This window comes from Adelges cooleyi, unplaced genomic scaffold (genome assembly GCF_023614345.1).
Source record: "Adelges cooleyi isolate 19-005CV unplaced genomic scaffold, UGA_ACOO_1.1 ACOO_flye_CR_arks_rails_tigmint_CR_PRNA_30, whole genome shotgun sequence".
Classification (NCBI taxonomy): Eukaryota; Metazoa; Arthropoda; class Insecta; order Hemiptera; family Adelgidae; genus Adelges; species Adelges cooleyi.
In genome coordinates this window covers 474659-491034 of record NW_026095971.1, presented here as the reverse complement: position 1 = coordinate 491034, position 16376 = coordinate 474659, and the positions used below count along the sequence as shown (strand labels likewise).

Sequence of the window (16376 nt, the reverse complement as noted above, 5' to 3'; positions counted from 1 at the left end):
TGCGTTGCTCTACGTCGATACGGGCACCCACTACGTTCTAGGGATAGGGAGAGGGCGAGGGAACAGGGTAGTACAATATTATGTAACAGTGTAATATTTTAGACCTTTGTGTATCCCAAACAGTGTGCTCGCACGATAGTCGAACACACGGATCTGGGAGATGCATCATGTGTACATGTTATACATTAAGTTTAGGCGCATTGTGTTTGAAATAATAATTATTATTTAAACATTCAAATACCGTGTAATATTATTCTAATTTTTAATCCTTCCGGTGTCCGAAACCTCACACGCGATGCTATGTTTTCCACATAGTGCACCGACGGTCCATTTATTTAGAACGCGAGTCGACCAGTTGCATAACCAGCACATAGTATAATGGCTAAATAGGTATAGCCCGCTGACCCATTTTTGTATTGATTCATTTGATTGCCTATTTGCCTTCCACCAAAAAAAAAAAAAATTGTTAAAAGTCAAATCGTGTAACCTTTAAGTAATCACTATACATTTTTGTCCACTGTCTTGCTCTCTACTCGTCTCACTAAAGTTTATTTCAACACTTAAAAACAAATTGACACATTCATGATTCATAATAGCTCCTATCAGTAACAACGGGTATTTATTAAGAAAATTAAGTATCGCTGTGATTAGAACGACTGATAGAGAAGTTCAAAAGCAAAATATAACATAAATCTACTTGGTTGGACATTGCTAATTTACACTAAAAATAAAGTAAAGCTTTTTTTTTATGTTAATTCTGAAGAAAAAAATTTGGTAGAGCTGATGTTCTTATAAATATAAAAGATAGGTGTTTGCCGGCAAAAAGAGAGATGAGGGTGTATAATATTAATAGAATCAACGTTTTCTCATATGCTTGCCGTCAAAAACATATTATAAAGTGCCTGTCGATTACGTCAACGCCGTCAGGTCGGCGGCCGCTACGGTGTACTGTTATGTGGGTATTCGGCACAGCGCGGTTGTAGTCAACAAGTGTTTTACTATAAGTAAACTGAAAATGAAACTTCATTGTTATAAACATGTGTGAAATTTGTCTGTATGTTTTACTGATATTTTTCGTGTGCCGAGTAAAACACAGTTGGGATCGTCACAAATTACAGTTTACGGATCCGGCGTGTCCTTGACATATTTTTTATGTTTTACAACTATTTTGCTCGTGGGGGCTCGTCAGTTAAGGGGAACATGTTTTTAAAATATGTAATTTTAATTTTTGTGTTTGTGTCTAAAAAATTTAACAGAACGTATCTACCTTAATTTTCAGTTATAGATTAGAGCTATTATGCAATTTTCTCAAAAATCTTTAGTCAAACTTTTTTTTTAAAGAAAACCCGAAAAAAAGGAAACACTTTCTAAGTAAACCTCTAGGTTGCTAAGAAGAGTGAATGAACAGTAAAATATTTTAATATTTAGCGTATTACCGCACACAAGTTTTTATAGAAGGAATTTTTTATTTTTTTGTTTTGCCTGAACACAAAACCATAGGCGGAGATCCTATTTAATATTTAGGGGGCTTAAGTTATAGGTATAGCATACAGACCCGCGGGGGCTTCGCCCCCCCCCCCCAACAACAAGAAATTTAATTATACATTACTATAACAATATTATAAATTTATTATCCTATTACATTTTGTAGTAAATGTATTTAAAATATTTTCACAGTTTAATGCTTTAGAGTGATATCCTTTTCTATATATAAAATTGAAAGTTCATTAAATCTGGTTTGCTCTATAGATATTCTTAAATAAGATTTTATTTTCCTCATTGCAGAAAAACTCCTCTCGCTCGTAGCAGAGCTAATAGGAATTGTTAAAGCAATTTTGAGCATTTTATAAAAATTAGGGAACACTTGAGGTGTAATATTCGTTTTTAAATCTTCATTATCTCCTTTCCCTGGTTGAACAAGGCAATTTTTAGCAACCATCATTTCGGATCTAAGGTTTTTTTTTTTAATGGTAATTATTGTTTAAAATTGAAATTGTCAGATTCCGATCGAATATTTTTTCTGCCCTTAAAAAGTCACCGAATGCAGTTCTTATACGTGTTATCAGAGTAGTGATATCTACATTGTGGCCAAGTCTGCTATTTCTTTAGTTCATGTCCTCACTTCACTTCTACTTTCATGAGCAACACTGATCTTTTATTTGTATTGCTTAACACTTGGGTCAGTTTCTGAAAGAAACACGACCTTTCTGAAAGAGGCTTAAAACAGATTTGACAGCAATGTAGATACCACTATTTTGATTGGCTGATTTTTTTGGGAGGGGATCTGAACCTTTTTTCTTTTCTTCTGAGTTATCTCCTTCCTATCACCCACGTAACTCCTAAGTGAGTACATTTGATAATGATGTGTTTTATGCTTCATTTAGAACTAGGTACACTCCCTAAAGCGACATTAATTTTGAAAAAATTGCAACTTTCAGATTTTTCCCTTTAGTTACACTGTAAGATCCCTTGTGTCAAATTTTACGTATCTACTTATACGGGAAGTGTTTTATAATTTTTGATGATGAGTGAGTCAGTCAGTCAGTAACAAAAATGAAAACTTTGAAATACTCCCCTTTTGAAAAGTCTTAATTAATATTAAGGGCTCAATTTTTTACAGTACCATACGCTACTCTAGCTTAATCTATGTTTCAAATTTCAAAAGCTCATTGTAAGATGAAACAGAGATATTATGTGGGTTAGAAAAACTGGGCGAATTGGTTCTTGTAAAGATACACTAGCTTGCTGAAACTTGGCCTGGCACACTGCCGTGAGCTCAGATATTTATAAATTATAAGTCTTTTTATGTCAATCGATAACTGGATATCTCCAGTACCTAATTGTGCCAAACATATTATCTAATATAGCTTCGTTTAGACTTAAATCTTAAATCTTTAAGCCGTTCATCGCCCATTGTTAGTCTTAAATGTGTTTTTGACAAGCTCAAGTGAAGAGAAGGAACGCTCATTAGATGCCGTTGAAACAGGCAAAGTAAAGAGGATAGTAATTATTTTCAAAGCGTCTGGAAAAGCATAAGGAATTTGATTTAAAAATTTGGAAATAGAAAACAAATTATGAATACCATCAATTTGGTTTAAGTTGGGATTTTTTCGTTGAAATTCAGATTGAAGAAGGATAATATTTATTTTAAAATACTGACAGTGTTTAATAAATGTATTTAATTAGGACCAATTGTAATTAAAATAATAAATAATTCATCATCAAGTACAATATTTGTATTATGTGGTGCCCTCTACCGGTCTTATACTTCATTACTAGTTTTTGGAATTTTGGGCAAGTCTTTTAAAATGTAATTCACTTACTTTTATTACTTTATTTTTATAAGAAGTTATTTAAATACTTTTTTTTATATCAAATTTCTTATGACTGAGAATCTGTTGCAAATTGGCGTTGTCCTTTTTTTTTGTAACGTGACAAACAAAACACATTTTGGTAACTATGGGGTTATTATTGTTTTATATATTATATTTTATTTAATATTATATTACATTCTAGGTTATAACAAACAAAAATAACCCTTAACGGTGTACACGAAGCGTCTTCTTCTTTCAGTATGTTACCCCTTGTACACTGATGAGAGAAATCATGCAATTCTTACATTAAATTTACTTGTTTACAGTATTTACAAGTACTAAAATGAAAGGCTCGGCTATCGCATGAAAGCTAAAAGAATGTTTTTTATACTTTGATGGGTCAAAAGTTGAAAAGTCCACTCATTTAATTCCTAAAATTTATATTATTTTTTACTAAGTGAGAGTTATGTAATACAATTGGAATAAAAAACTCACATTTCAGTCATGTCCTTTTTTCTGACTATTTTTTTTTTAACAATTGTATTACCTAACCGTTCTTTGGCGATGCGAAACTTAACCGTATTTTTATAACGTTCAAATAAACGATCAATAACCCTTTAATGGAAAAAACTTATATTTTTACGAACTTGGTCTTCTAGTAATGTTCTGACAGATGTGATGGATAAGAAAAGCGGTTTCGATAAAAAAAAATAACGTGTCAAGTGGTTTATCTAAGAAGAAAAACAATAAGTGTAATTGAAAAATATCTGAAACTTGTAATGATTTGTGTAAGAAAATATATATTTTCCATAAAGTTTATAGTCATTCGCAAGAGCGGTCTTATACTTAATGTAAAATCGGAGAGAGCAATATTTAAGAAGAAGTATATTGCTAGGGCTAGGTAAAAGTATTTTTGCTGACGTGATTAATTTGCCTAGAAACGAAAATAAAACATAATTTATATTTAAAGACTAAAAAACCAAATACATTCCTAATGATTTATCGTTGATTTATATATCCAACCCATTATTGTAGAATTAAGTAAGCCTTAAGTGATTCCATTTTATTTACATGAACAAGCTAAAACCTACGCAATTTCATCAATGTTGATAAAAAGGTAAATTTTGAAAGGCGCTGAAGTTTTTAAATTAATTTTTCGCCGTTTTATACATTTAGAACTTACACAGTATAAACAAATAACGTCCAGAGTACATGTGAACCAAGTCCATCGCAGCTGATCTCCAGTAATTGGCTTTTAAATGTTTTTTACATAATCTACTCTGTTATACGATGCAGTATATTCGTTACCATTTTGCGACATTGAGATTAACTAAGGCCTTGGCTCACTGTGGCACTGGAAGATATTACTTTTACGCCTATTTGAGCCAAAAACCCTCACAATGTGAAAAATATGGACTTGGTTCACTTGTGCAGTACTGAACATAAAGTATAAATAAATGAACACATGGTTTAAGTTTACAATTAGCATTTCTTTATTGGAAACATTAAAGAAGCCGAATTGTACAACGGGGTTAAAATTAATTTTAAATTAAAAGAATTTGTTCTGAATAACATAATTATCATTATGATAAAATTGTTTTTCATATAAATAAAACATTGTTTTACACACTAATAAATACAGACAGGCCGCTTGTGTGTCGCAAAATGATAGTGTAGAAGTGATAGGTGCTGTTGTTTTGTGTATGTCGTGATGTTTAATCGTACATTTTAAGTAGAGTAAAAAGTGTATTAAAAATGTTTTAATATCTTTTTTTTTTTTTTTTTAATTGCAAATTGAGTTAAATTATGTTTAGAAATCGCCATCTGGATGTAGGTCGAATCTAGGTGGGAAAGCGAATCCGTCGAATTGTGGTTTAACGGGCGGTCTGTGTCCCTAGAAAATAACAATAAACATTAAAATACATACATGTGCGTTATGGTTTAAAAAAAACAAATGCACTATTTTATTACAATACATTTACATGCTAACATCTACTAAAGTCTGTATAAAATACTAATTTATATGATACGCTTAAGTCAAGTGCACGACGCGTCCAAATGCATTCATGCTCGGAAGACAAAATAAAACGTTTAACTTAAAAATGTTTGAAGTTTCATTCCTTGCCTACTCTAAGTATGGTGTATATAAAATGAATTGCGGTTTATTAAATTTGTATATTAAGTAATAATTTGTATACATAGTTAATTATCCAGTAGACATTTCTTTAAATATAGTATATCATTATTATTATTATTATTAGGAGTTCCAAACAACTAAATGCGAGTTAATGTAGGATCGTGTAATGTCGGTACCTATGTGCGACTAATATGGAAAGAAAACAAAACATTCTACTAAACTATTTGGATTCACGAATAGTCAACCAATGAACCAACTTACAAATTAATAAATAGATACAATAATTGAATTTACTCCACTGGCATCACCTTCCGTGGCTTTTGAAGCTGGAATAGCAATGATCCCATTATATAAATGTAGTTAAAAACATTTTACGGTAAGTCATTTAAATGACATCTCGAGAATCAATTTTAAAAAAATGTACCTAGATAATTTCTATTACTAAGTAAAATTAAGAAAACGCGAAGAAAAATATGCAAACATTATTATTGATTAAGTTGCATAGAAATAAATCTCAATACGTTTAATCACTAAATTTTATCATTATTTTTTTATAGTTTTTATATTCTGTAATTGGAATATTTGTTTGTAAATTGAATAGGTAATTTATAAAATGACTGCGATACTTACAATTGGACTTCCGCCTCTTGCAGTGGATCCCGATCTACCCTTTGTCCTGAACTTGGCAATTGCCTGTTCAGCTAAATCAGCCCTTTCTTCAGCCTCTTCCAGTTCCTGTTGGGCCTTACGGAATTTAGCCAAGTTAAGCGCAGCAATTTCTTCTGCTTCTTCAATTTGCCTCTTGTATGTCTTGATCTTTTGTTGCAGTTTGTCAACCAAATCTTGCATACGTTCATGGTTCTTTCTATCTTCATCGCCTTGGAAACTGAGCTCCTTAATTCTGCGTTCTGATTTGCGCAAGTTCTTTTGTGCGTCAGCGTGTCTGCGTTGTTCACCGTCCAATTCATTTTCCAATTCCCGTACTCTCTGTTCGAGTTTCTGAATGGCTTTCTTTCCTCCTTTAAGCGCATTGTTTTCGGCTTCATCTAACCTCACCTAAAAACAGTCACAACAATAAAATACTGTAGTTACGTGTGGCCTAATTCTATCAGATAATAGAAGTTTTAGACTCGAAATAACCAGAAGAAAAACGCAACTACATTTTTATTTAATACGTTTTAAATTATTTACGCACTTGTAATTCTTTGATTTGTGTTTCTAGTGCTTTCCTGAGTTTTTCTTGTGTCTGTGCATGGTCTTGTTCGGCTCTGAGTTCGTCGGCGAGTCTTGCAGCATCGACCATTGCTTTCTTAGCCTTCTCCTCTGAGTTCTTGGCTTCGTTTAAAAGTTCATCCAAGTCAGACTATATTGAAAAAAAAAAAAAAATCAAACATCGAATTATAATTACATCACAACCAGCGGAATATAGAAATAGCTATTTACGTGTAAAGTTTGTAATTCTCCTTCCAACTTCCTCTTAGCAGCAGAGATGGATGTAGCTTGGGCAGAAAGTTCGTTAAGTTGTTCGTGAGCATCGGCCAATTCTTGTTCCACTTGTCTCCTACCACGGTCGGCTTGTTCCAATAAGGTTCTGGACTCTTCTACCTCATTTTGTAAGGCATTTGCTCTTCTCTCGGAAATTCCTAATTGTTCCCTGGCGTCTTCCCTAGCTCTAGATTCTTCTTCAAGAGCAGTTTGGACATCCTTCAACTGTTGTTGGTAGCGTTTGATGTTCTTTTGAGCTTCAGCATTAGCTTTGTTGGCATGGTCTAAAGCAATTTCAAGCTCGTTGATGTCAGCCTCCAACTTCTTCTTCATTCGGAGAGCTTCAGCCTTTCCTTTAGCTTCAGCTTCCAAGCTAGCTTGCATGGAGTCCAAAGCACGTTGGTGGTTTTTCCTGATAAAAACAGTGAACAGTCAAAACATTTTTCTAATAATGACAGCCAGTAGGTCGGGCAGTCAGATGGCACGACCACCTGACAAGACCCACCAGGATTTAGTCAGACGACACGTCTAAACATGTCGTCTGGCCTGACTAACTACAGAGCCCTAATATATATATATATACCCTACTATGCTAACTCTATATCATGTATTTTTTTACGAACGAACCTTGTGTTTTCGAATTCTTCTTCTTTTTCTTGGATACGTCTATCAATTTCTTGTCTGACTTGCGAGAGTTCCAATTGAGCCCTTAATACTTTGTTTTCTTCTTGTTCCAACGCTGCTTCAGCTTCTTCTAACGCAGCTTGGAGTTCATCTTTTTCAACTTCTAATCGTTTGCGTTGTTTTTCAATTTCATGGATGTTTCTACCACCTTCACCGATCTGGTCAAGAAGATCCTTGACCTCATCTATTTATCAATCAATTATAATTTCACATTATATTTATAAAATTAATGACATTCGTTATTAAAGTTTTTAGTTAAAAATATACAAACCAGCGAGATTCTTGTTTTCGCGTCTAACTCCTTCTAATTGTTCTTGAGCTTCTTCGTAAGCTCCCTTAAGACGGAAGAGTTCAGTAGAGTAATTTCTGCACTCCTTCTGACTAGCATCTAATTCAGCGGCCAGATCATCGACCTTGAGTTTCCATTCTCCAATGATCTTGTCAATAGCCTTAGCCTTCTTTTCGGCAGCATTAGCAATAGCAGTTGCTCTATCTACTTCGAGTTGCAAGTCTTCGACTTCAGTGGCCAAACGTTGTTTGGTCTTTTCTAAAGCTATTACCTTTTGGTTAAGAGATTCGATTGTCTCTTCAGCCTCAGCAAGACGAGCTTGCAGTTTACGTCTACAATCAAAACAATTATTTTAATGCGAAAGCCAAAATATCATTTTTTGGTATTTTGTCGAAATGACATTTAATTTTTGTGTTTGTTTATTTTAAATGTTTTAAATAAAAAATGAATTACTTGGCTTCTTCCAATTCTTCAACTCTAGCAATACCCTCAGATTCGTATTTGGTGCGCCACAATTGTACATCGGCGTTAGCTTTGCTCAATTGTCTTTGGATGTCAGCCTTGGCTTCAGCTTCTTCTTCGAGTTGTTCACGAATGTTGTCGATGTCGTGTTCTAAGTTTCTGAATTTACCCAAGAGAGTAGCACGTTCCTAGAAATATACATAAATATTACGTTATGTTCCATCACTTCTGTCTTCCATATAATATCGAAAAAAGTAATTCACATACCCGTCCTTCTTCGTCGGCCAACCTCTTAGTATCTTCTAATTGAGTTGTCAAGGAAATTTTGATCTTAGCCAATTGAGATACTTGAGATTCGGCTTCTTCCAATTGACGGAGCAAGTCTGAGTTTTCAATGCTCAACTTCTTCTTGGCGGCATCGAAGTCATTCAATGTACGGTTGGTTTCATCAAGTTTACCTTGAGTTTCATTTAATTGGTGTTGTACTTGTTTGGCGATCTTTTCTACTTGAGCCTAATGGTATAATCAATATTATATATAATAAAATAGAGACCATAAAGAAATTGTATTGAATTAAACAACAAAAAAAAAACAATAAAACACACAGACAATCAACTATGGAAATTATGACACAAGTTAGTAATAAACACATAAATTGACAAAATACAATATTTCCAAAACACTAACCAGTTAAAATTTCAATTAAAATCGTTATTACACATTACAATACATACAAATTGTCATTATCTAAGTACAGTAATATCCAATATTTTTTGTTGCATCATCTAAGATTAAAAAATTCGAAACAAAATTTGATTACTTAGCGATTTTGCTTATTTATTATTAAACTCATTTTAAGTATGAAATCCTAAAGCTTTAAATTAGAAAAGTAAATTAATAGCTCGAGATACTACATTATTTTGCATGTTGTAACAATACAACTTTTTTCATTATTAATTTGATTTTTATTTTAAGCAAAACTTTTTTTCTATTTCTTTTAACCAACCTTCTCGTTAGAAATGTGATCTAAGCTTGCTCGTGTGTCGTTCAATTCACACAAGAACTGACATTTGTCCTTCTCAGCTCTGATAAACAACACATTATATTATAATATTTTAATTAAATAATAATGAATACGACTCTTTGAGTACTCCGTAGTTATTATAAGTGAACCCCTCAAATTCGAAATAGTTTTTTTTTAACATAACACAATTATGAGCTTACAAATTCTCAATAACAGGTTTAAAGGAACAAATCGATGGCATAGTGTACTGGTCTAATAATCGCAGGTTTTGAATTAGTCGTGTAAAAAAATTAATAACTGATATTCTTCTACAGATTGTACACAAGTATTGGGTGTTAGAGATTCATCGTTTTTATATAATATGTCATGGAAATTTATGAGATATGTGATACATTATACATTTTTAAAATTGTTTTCTGTAAAATGCTTTTAACACATCTGTGCACTATACCAACGAAATTTACATGCCATTACTAAGTATTGGGTTTATTATTATGATGATGAAAACATAATCATGCGACATATAAACACCAACAATGCATTATTAAACTACCTTTTCTCTAGCCATTAAATCAACAGCAGCTCTAGTATTGTTTAAGTCGTTGGAAAGATAATGTGAATGGTGCTCAGCCCTAATTTAATAAAATTTACATGATAAATCATACTTTAACACGTGAACAATTATTTAACCAATATACGTTAAGATAGTCCTTTTTATCAAATTTTCAATGACTAATACAACTAAACTATTATGAGCCCTGTGAATATTAAAAATTATTTTTTTATTTGACTAAAATGAGAACTCGTAAAAATAATACCTAACGTAAAAATGTTATTTTTATATAAATTATGATATCGATTTTTAAAAAAAATTAAAAATCCAAAAACGTACTTGGTCTTAAGTTTGTTTAGCTGATCAATCTGATCTCCCATTTCGACAACAGCGTCGTTGTGCTTCTTGCGCAAGTTAGCTAGGGTAGCTTCATGCTGGATGTTAGCTTCCTCCAAGTCACGTCTGAGTTTGCTCATCTCAGCCTCACGTTTCTTGTTCAACTCGATTTGCGCGGAAGTTGCACCACCTGCTTCTTCAAGGCGTTCACCCAATTCTTCCAATTCACGCGCCAAGTCAGCACGTTGTTTCTCAGCCTTTCAAATTCAATAAGAAACCAATTAGTTTTTTTTAATGACGCACTTGTAAAATATGTTACATTACAAACACTGTAACTCCTTCAACACTACAAAATTGATTTACCTTGGCTCGGGCTTGTCTTTCAGCTTCAACTTCTTCTTCGAGTTCTTCAATTCTCGACTAAAGAATAATTTTATATATTTATTATTATGCATGGCGGGAAATATATGAAATTAACTAAGACAACAAATAGTTGTATTTACTTGAAGTTCTTTGATTTGTTTTTGTTGTTTGCCAACCAAAGCTTGTTCGTCTTCCAACTTGGCGGTAAGGGAAGCCAATTCCTTGTCCTTCCTTTGGATGGTTTGTTCTAGTTCTTTTTTGTTGCGTTCCAAATCGGAGACGGCTTCTTGGGTGAGTTTTAAGTCTCCCTCGGTCTTCCTCTTGCTCTTTTCTATGTCTCCTCTTAATTTCTTTTCACGCTCTAATGAATCTTCAAGTTCATCCAAAGTCTGTTCCAACTTGTTCTTGACTTTGTTGAGGTGATTGATCTTATCTTCGGCCGCCTAGATTATCCAAATGAAAAACATATATTTTAAACATAAAAAACAATATTTTTCAAACCTATTTAAAAAATCATACCTGTAATTCTTCAGCGGTCTTCTGGGTAGTTTCACCAGACAATTTCTTTTCTTTGTTCAACTTGTTGATAAGTTCGTCTTGATGGGCGATCTCGTCGTTTAAGTTGCGGATTTGGTGGTCCTTGGAAGCCTTATCTTGATCGGATTTTTGAATGGCTAATTCCAGATCTTCGACATCTTTTTTGAGTCCAGCGTTTTCTTGTTCCAATTTCTTTTTCTGTTGGAAAATTTGGTTACGGGCATCTTCCTCCTGTTGTAACCTCTCTTGGGTTTCCTGTAGTATACATATTATATATAATTAATTTTTTCCCCGAAATATTATTTTTATTATTGTAATTGATTGAGCACTTCATAAACAGTTTTACAAAATTTGAATTTGTACTACACGGCTAGCTCAAAGCTTTGAATTTTGTCGATACCCCATAAAAACTAGTATTGTTAGCTTTGTATGAATACATAGATATAGGAATTTTAATCATGATTATAGCAGCCAACAGTTTAGAAAAATCAACTTTCACTGTTTGATTGTCAAACTATCAAGTTCAGTCTAAATAAATGAACACTCGCTGAATAGTAACTGTTAATATATTCCACAGCCCATGCATACCAAAATAATTATGATATTGATATGAAAATAATTCGTAGATTTTTTAGACGTTTGTCTAAGTAATATCAATAGTTGAGTAGCTAATAATAAATAATTTATTTTGGTGAAACATGTAATGGTGCATATTAATACGGGTGTGAAATCGAACATTGTGTCGGCTATTGTATCACTCTCGTAGGTGTCTGCGTATAGCCGATATCTCACGAAAGCTTCGGTTAGACATTTTATGGCTTATGGTAAATGTAATTGGGTGGACGGGCGAGTAGGCAGGCGGGTGGGTAGTGGTTGATTAGATGTAGTGTTCTCAAAATACCTCGAGAACATTGTATTTATAACTTTTATGACATATTTGAATTATCAAAGGCCAATTGTCACTTTTATTCCATTAAAACCATGTGCTACTACACAAACAAATGTGCTTACTATTACTGCAGAAAAAAAAATTTACAAAAATCTATACAGACGTTTTACTTTCATTTTCACTTCCTTCAATATTATTCAATCGATAACAATTATCATAGATCGAATTATCAGAAGAAGAAAAAAAAGCTGTGTCAATAGATATAAGTTTCACATCAATCACGTGTCCCATGACACACATAATTTTTTTTTTTGACATTTAATTAAACAAAATAAATTAAATTAAATATATACGTTAATCTAGTGTATATAATAATGTATTGACATGTTAATGTAATTAACCTAAAGTAATTTTTTTTAATATTAATTTTTATTAAATTTTAAGTGCGTCTGATGATATAATAATGCACAACCATATGCAAGGTTCTGGGTTTTTTGTCCACATAAAATATATGGACATAATATTATATAGTTATTAAAAGAAAACGATTGGCTTTCTCCATTATTTCATAAGTTTACTTAAATTGTAAAAATATACAACTTAAATATTTATATTTATAAAGAAACATATTTAATAATTATATTAAAAAGTAATATTATTAAAAAAAAAAAAACAAAGTAAAAAGCTTTCGTAGTGTTAAATAAAAAAAGAGTTGTAAAGAAACTAAAATGGTAAAAAACACCGTTGTAGGGTATGACTACATAGATTATTAATTTAGTTTATAAATAGTTATTCATTTATTATAAGTTATAACCTAATTGATTAATACCTATGTATTTGTTAAGTTTCCAAGTATTAATTAAGTTTAAAAATAGAAAAAACAATCATTTTAAAAGCTGACTTTTAATAATAAAATTTAGCGTCACTTCCGTTTGCTAGTTATGTTTATTCAAAAAAATTATTTAAAAAGCTACATTAAACTACATTTTTTTTTATAACAACTTATACTGTACACGATGACCCTACTAATTATTCAATATAGTATCGACTCGGGGTTCCAATTTATTTATAAAAACGAATTAATAAATAAATGTGTTAATTTTAAATTTTATTTATTTATTAATTTACCATTTATAATAGCAGCCGCGAAAGTTGTTAAAAACCATATACGAGTGGTAAAAGTACTAGCTACGCCAAATGTATGTTTAAAATGATATCCAATAATATACATCATTATTTACGTTGGATTGTCAAGATATTTATAGAACCAGAATAAAAAACAGAAATAATTTTGTCATCGAGTTAAGATTGAACATTACATATTATGATTAAAAGTTTTTCGAAATTAAAAATTTTTAAATATCATAACGGGTAATAAATACTATGTTTTAAGGTCATACATAATTTAAATGTATTATATTGATCTATTTTCAGGTATGGGGAGTGTGGGCACGTGCTATCGTCGCCCCCATGTCACAAATTTATTGGTCATTTCGGTGCCAGGAAATTCTTTTCGACCTGTTATGAAAAGCACATTAAACCGCTAAGGAGATACGATATATCAGTATACTGTATAATTATCACTGGCCCGTCTGAAACTGGATTATTCATCGTATTTTAAAATAGACCACCCGACCGCGTATATCACAGGATATTGTTTCACTTTGCCAGTGTTACTTGGAAATATATAGTCCGATAAACGAATCATCCGAAATACAAAATACCCTGCAATGTGTTAAAACGTCTCGACTCTCGGCTATCACATAATATCATATATACATATGATATGTATATATAATATATATATATATATATATATATATATATACGAAAATTACGAAAATGGTAATGACCGGCCACTTAATGCTCGTACATTTTTGTTTCATACATTTTCGTGTTAAAATTTCTCACTCGACAAACTCATCTATTCCTAACAACTAAGAAACCACGTCCCTTCTTCGAAATTGCGACGAAAACACCAACATAAAACTTATATAATAAAACGTCCCAGCAATCAAGAAGCAAAAAAAACACGAGGTAAGTTACCAACTATAAAAGAAGCCCCGAAGGCTGAAACGTGTGTATTTGAACATTATACTAATAAAATGAATTTATTTTTAAAATATAACGCAACAAACTTTAGATTATTTTTCTTACAATGTCATATATTAAACATTCATGTATATTTAATGCGCTTTATATCTAAGCCCCAATGTATTACATTATAACTGATTTTTGTAAAACTTGCTTTTTTATTCTAAAAATAATAAAGGGCCTAGCTGAACATTTTAATTCTGAAACATTGCTTTTTAAGGAGGCACTTAAATTTTCAAATACTTTTATCTTGTAATTTTTTAATAATTATGTAATCCATACTATTTATTTTACTATTTGATGTATGAATACTCTATGAAGAACATTTCTTAACACAAAACTTCCCAATATTAAAAAGGAAAAATCTAACAAAGATAATATTTTATAATTATCATACTAATGCAAAATATCTTGAATGTATCTATTTTTACCTACTCAACCGATTTATAGAAAATTGAATCTTATTTTAAATACTTATGTGTTATTTTTATGATACGATTAAAACATTTTTTTTTAAAACTCACCGAAAGTTGAGAATCCAAGTCGCTTTTCTGTGCGGCCAATTTGGCTGCTCTTTCCTGGAGGCTGGACAAACTTCCTTTTTCGGATTCCACGGACTGCAATAGATTTGCCTTCTCAGATAGCAATTTGCTGTTGAGTGCTTCCAATTCTTTGCGTAATTTTTCTTCGCGTTCATAGGCAGCAGTCATCTTTTCCACTTCCTCTTCCAATCTCTGTTTAGACAATTCCAAATCATTTAGATGGTCCATGGTGACGGTTGTTCAGAGAGATTACTACTCGAGAACACGAGTGTTGAGACTAGTTATTAAGTGATCGTCTCGAGGTCTCAAAGGAAGACCCTGCGTGGGTGCACTGTAACGCGAGCATTTGGGAGGGGGCCATGTCGAGTGCATATTTAGAAATGCAACATTGGTTGTGGTATTTATAAAAATATAAATAAAATACAAGATTTTTTTTAATAATAGTATGAAGGAGAAAATTATTTTTTACGTGTTCACATAGTTGTTTAAACAATGATTAATTACTAAATGTTATAATACGTAGTCGTATAACTAGTATGTAAATGGATTTTGATACTAAGGTTTAAAATAAATAAGATGTTTAAAAAAAATCTAATATTGTATTGAAGAATCCACAAACACAGCTGTTGGCTAAACGAATTATTTTGGTGTAAGTTACAAATTGTATAAAAAAAACAAAGTATTAGAAGAAATGTAAAATTAGAACTATTTTTATAAAATTGGATACAGTTTAGTCATATGCTATTTCGTGGATTAAATAACACCAGTGGTTCAAATAAATATTTATAGAACACGGTGATTTAAACGCATCTGAGTAGCAAGAGAGTTATGATAAATGTTACACTATTACTTTTGGTAAATTTATAAAGGAAATTGGTGCTATTAAATCTTCTAAATGCTAAGCCATTCAACTACTGTCTTTATTCAAATAACGTGTTTCCATAAATCATTAAATCGTTTTCTTTTTCTCCGCTTAATACCACATGACACATAAATAGGTATTTAGCATTGGAAATGGTCATTCTATCGTCACTTTTTATTCTACTCTTTTTGTCACCAATCGCTTACTTCTTCAAAGTTCACATATTTTGCTCTCACATACCCAAATCTTCACAGCCTATTCTTGTATTTTTTTCCTGTAGTGTAACTTTTATACAGTATCTGGTATACTCTTTTATAGTTATCTACTTGATTTAAGTAGCTCCATATTTTTTTTCTCTACCTATTTCTATTTTATCTCATTTATCTTACAATTAATTCTTCTAATAATTTACTCATTTATCGTACACTTTCTACCTTTTGTAAACATTAATCATTCATTTTTTCACAAATATTTTTAGCACTTGCTCGAAAATAATACTTGTTTGTCTCCATTTTCTAAACCACCATAATTTAATATATTGTAAAAATACCTTTACAAAATTACCTATGTGTATATTACTTAGTCATTTATATTAAAATTTTACATAAGAAAATGACTACCACTCGTACTATATACTTATATAATACGTCGACTCAACATATACTACATATATATGCGTATTCGTTTTTAAGAAATGTTGTGTAGGCAATATTTATGAAAAAATAGGTATTAATAAATTTCGACCATGATAATTAATTTACCGGTTAATTTGTAAAAGTTTTAAGGTATTATTTTTAGTTTCAAT

The 16376-nt window shown here is 31.5% G+C and overlaps 1 protein-coding gene across 29 annotated transcripts in view; it reads right to left on the bottom strand.

The window, feature by feature from the left end:
* Window positions 1-4783: 4783 nt before the first annotated feature.
* The window catches only part of LOC126838217 (myosin heavy chain, muscle), a 29156-nt gene continuing 17563 nt past the window's right edge, over window positions 4784-16376 (bottom strand). For 14 of the 29 annotated variants that reach the window (XM_050572451.1, XM_050572450.1, XM_050572448.1 and 11 more), the window contains exons 23-36: window positions 14692-14901; window positions 11167-11439; window positions 10788-11090; window positions 10648-10704; window positions 10288-10541; window positions 9378-9456; window positions 8639-8884; window positions 8363-8559; window positions 7892-8241; window positions 7564-7804; window positions 6895-7348; window positions 6647-6814; window positions 6082-6507; window positions 4784-5208 (exon numbers count right to left, since the gene is read on the bottom strand). In XM_050572451.1, the coding sequence (XP_050428408.1) occupies window positions 5125-5208; window positions 6082-6507; window positions 6647-6814; window positions 6895-7348; window positions 7564-7804; window positions 7892-8241; window positions 8363-8559; window positions 8639-8884; window positions 9378-9456; window positions 10288-10541; window positions 10648-10704; window positions 10788-11090; window positions 11167-11439; window positions 14692-14901 (3342 nt within the window). In that variant the 3' untranslated portion in view covers window positions 4784-5124. Of the gene's footprint in view, window positions 5209-5712; window positions 5778-6081; window positions 6508-6646; window positions 6815-6894; window positions 7349-7563; window positions 7805-7891; window positions 8242-8362; window positions 8560-8638; window positions 8885-9377; window positions 9457-9948; window positions 10028-10287; window positions 10542-10647; window positions 10705-10787; window positions 11091-11166; window positions 11440-14691; window positions 14902-16376 lie in introns of all 29 variants that reach the window. The other 15 variants (XM_050572463.1, XM_050572440.1, XM_050572455.1 and 12 more) reach the window with 2 other exon arrangements.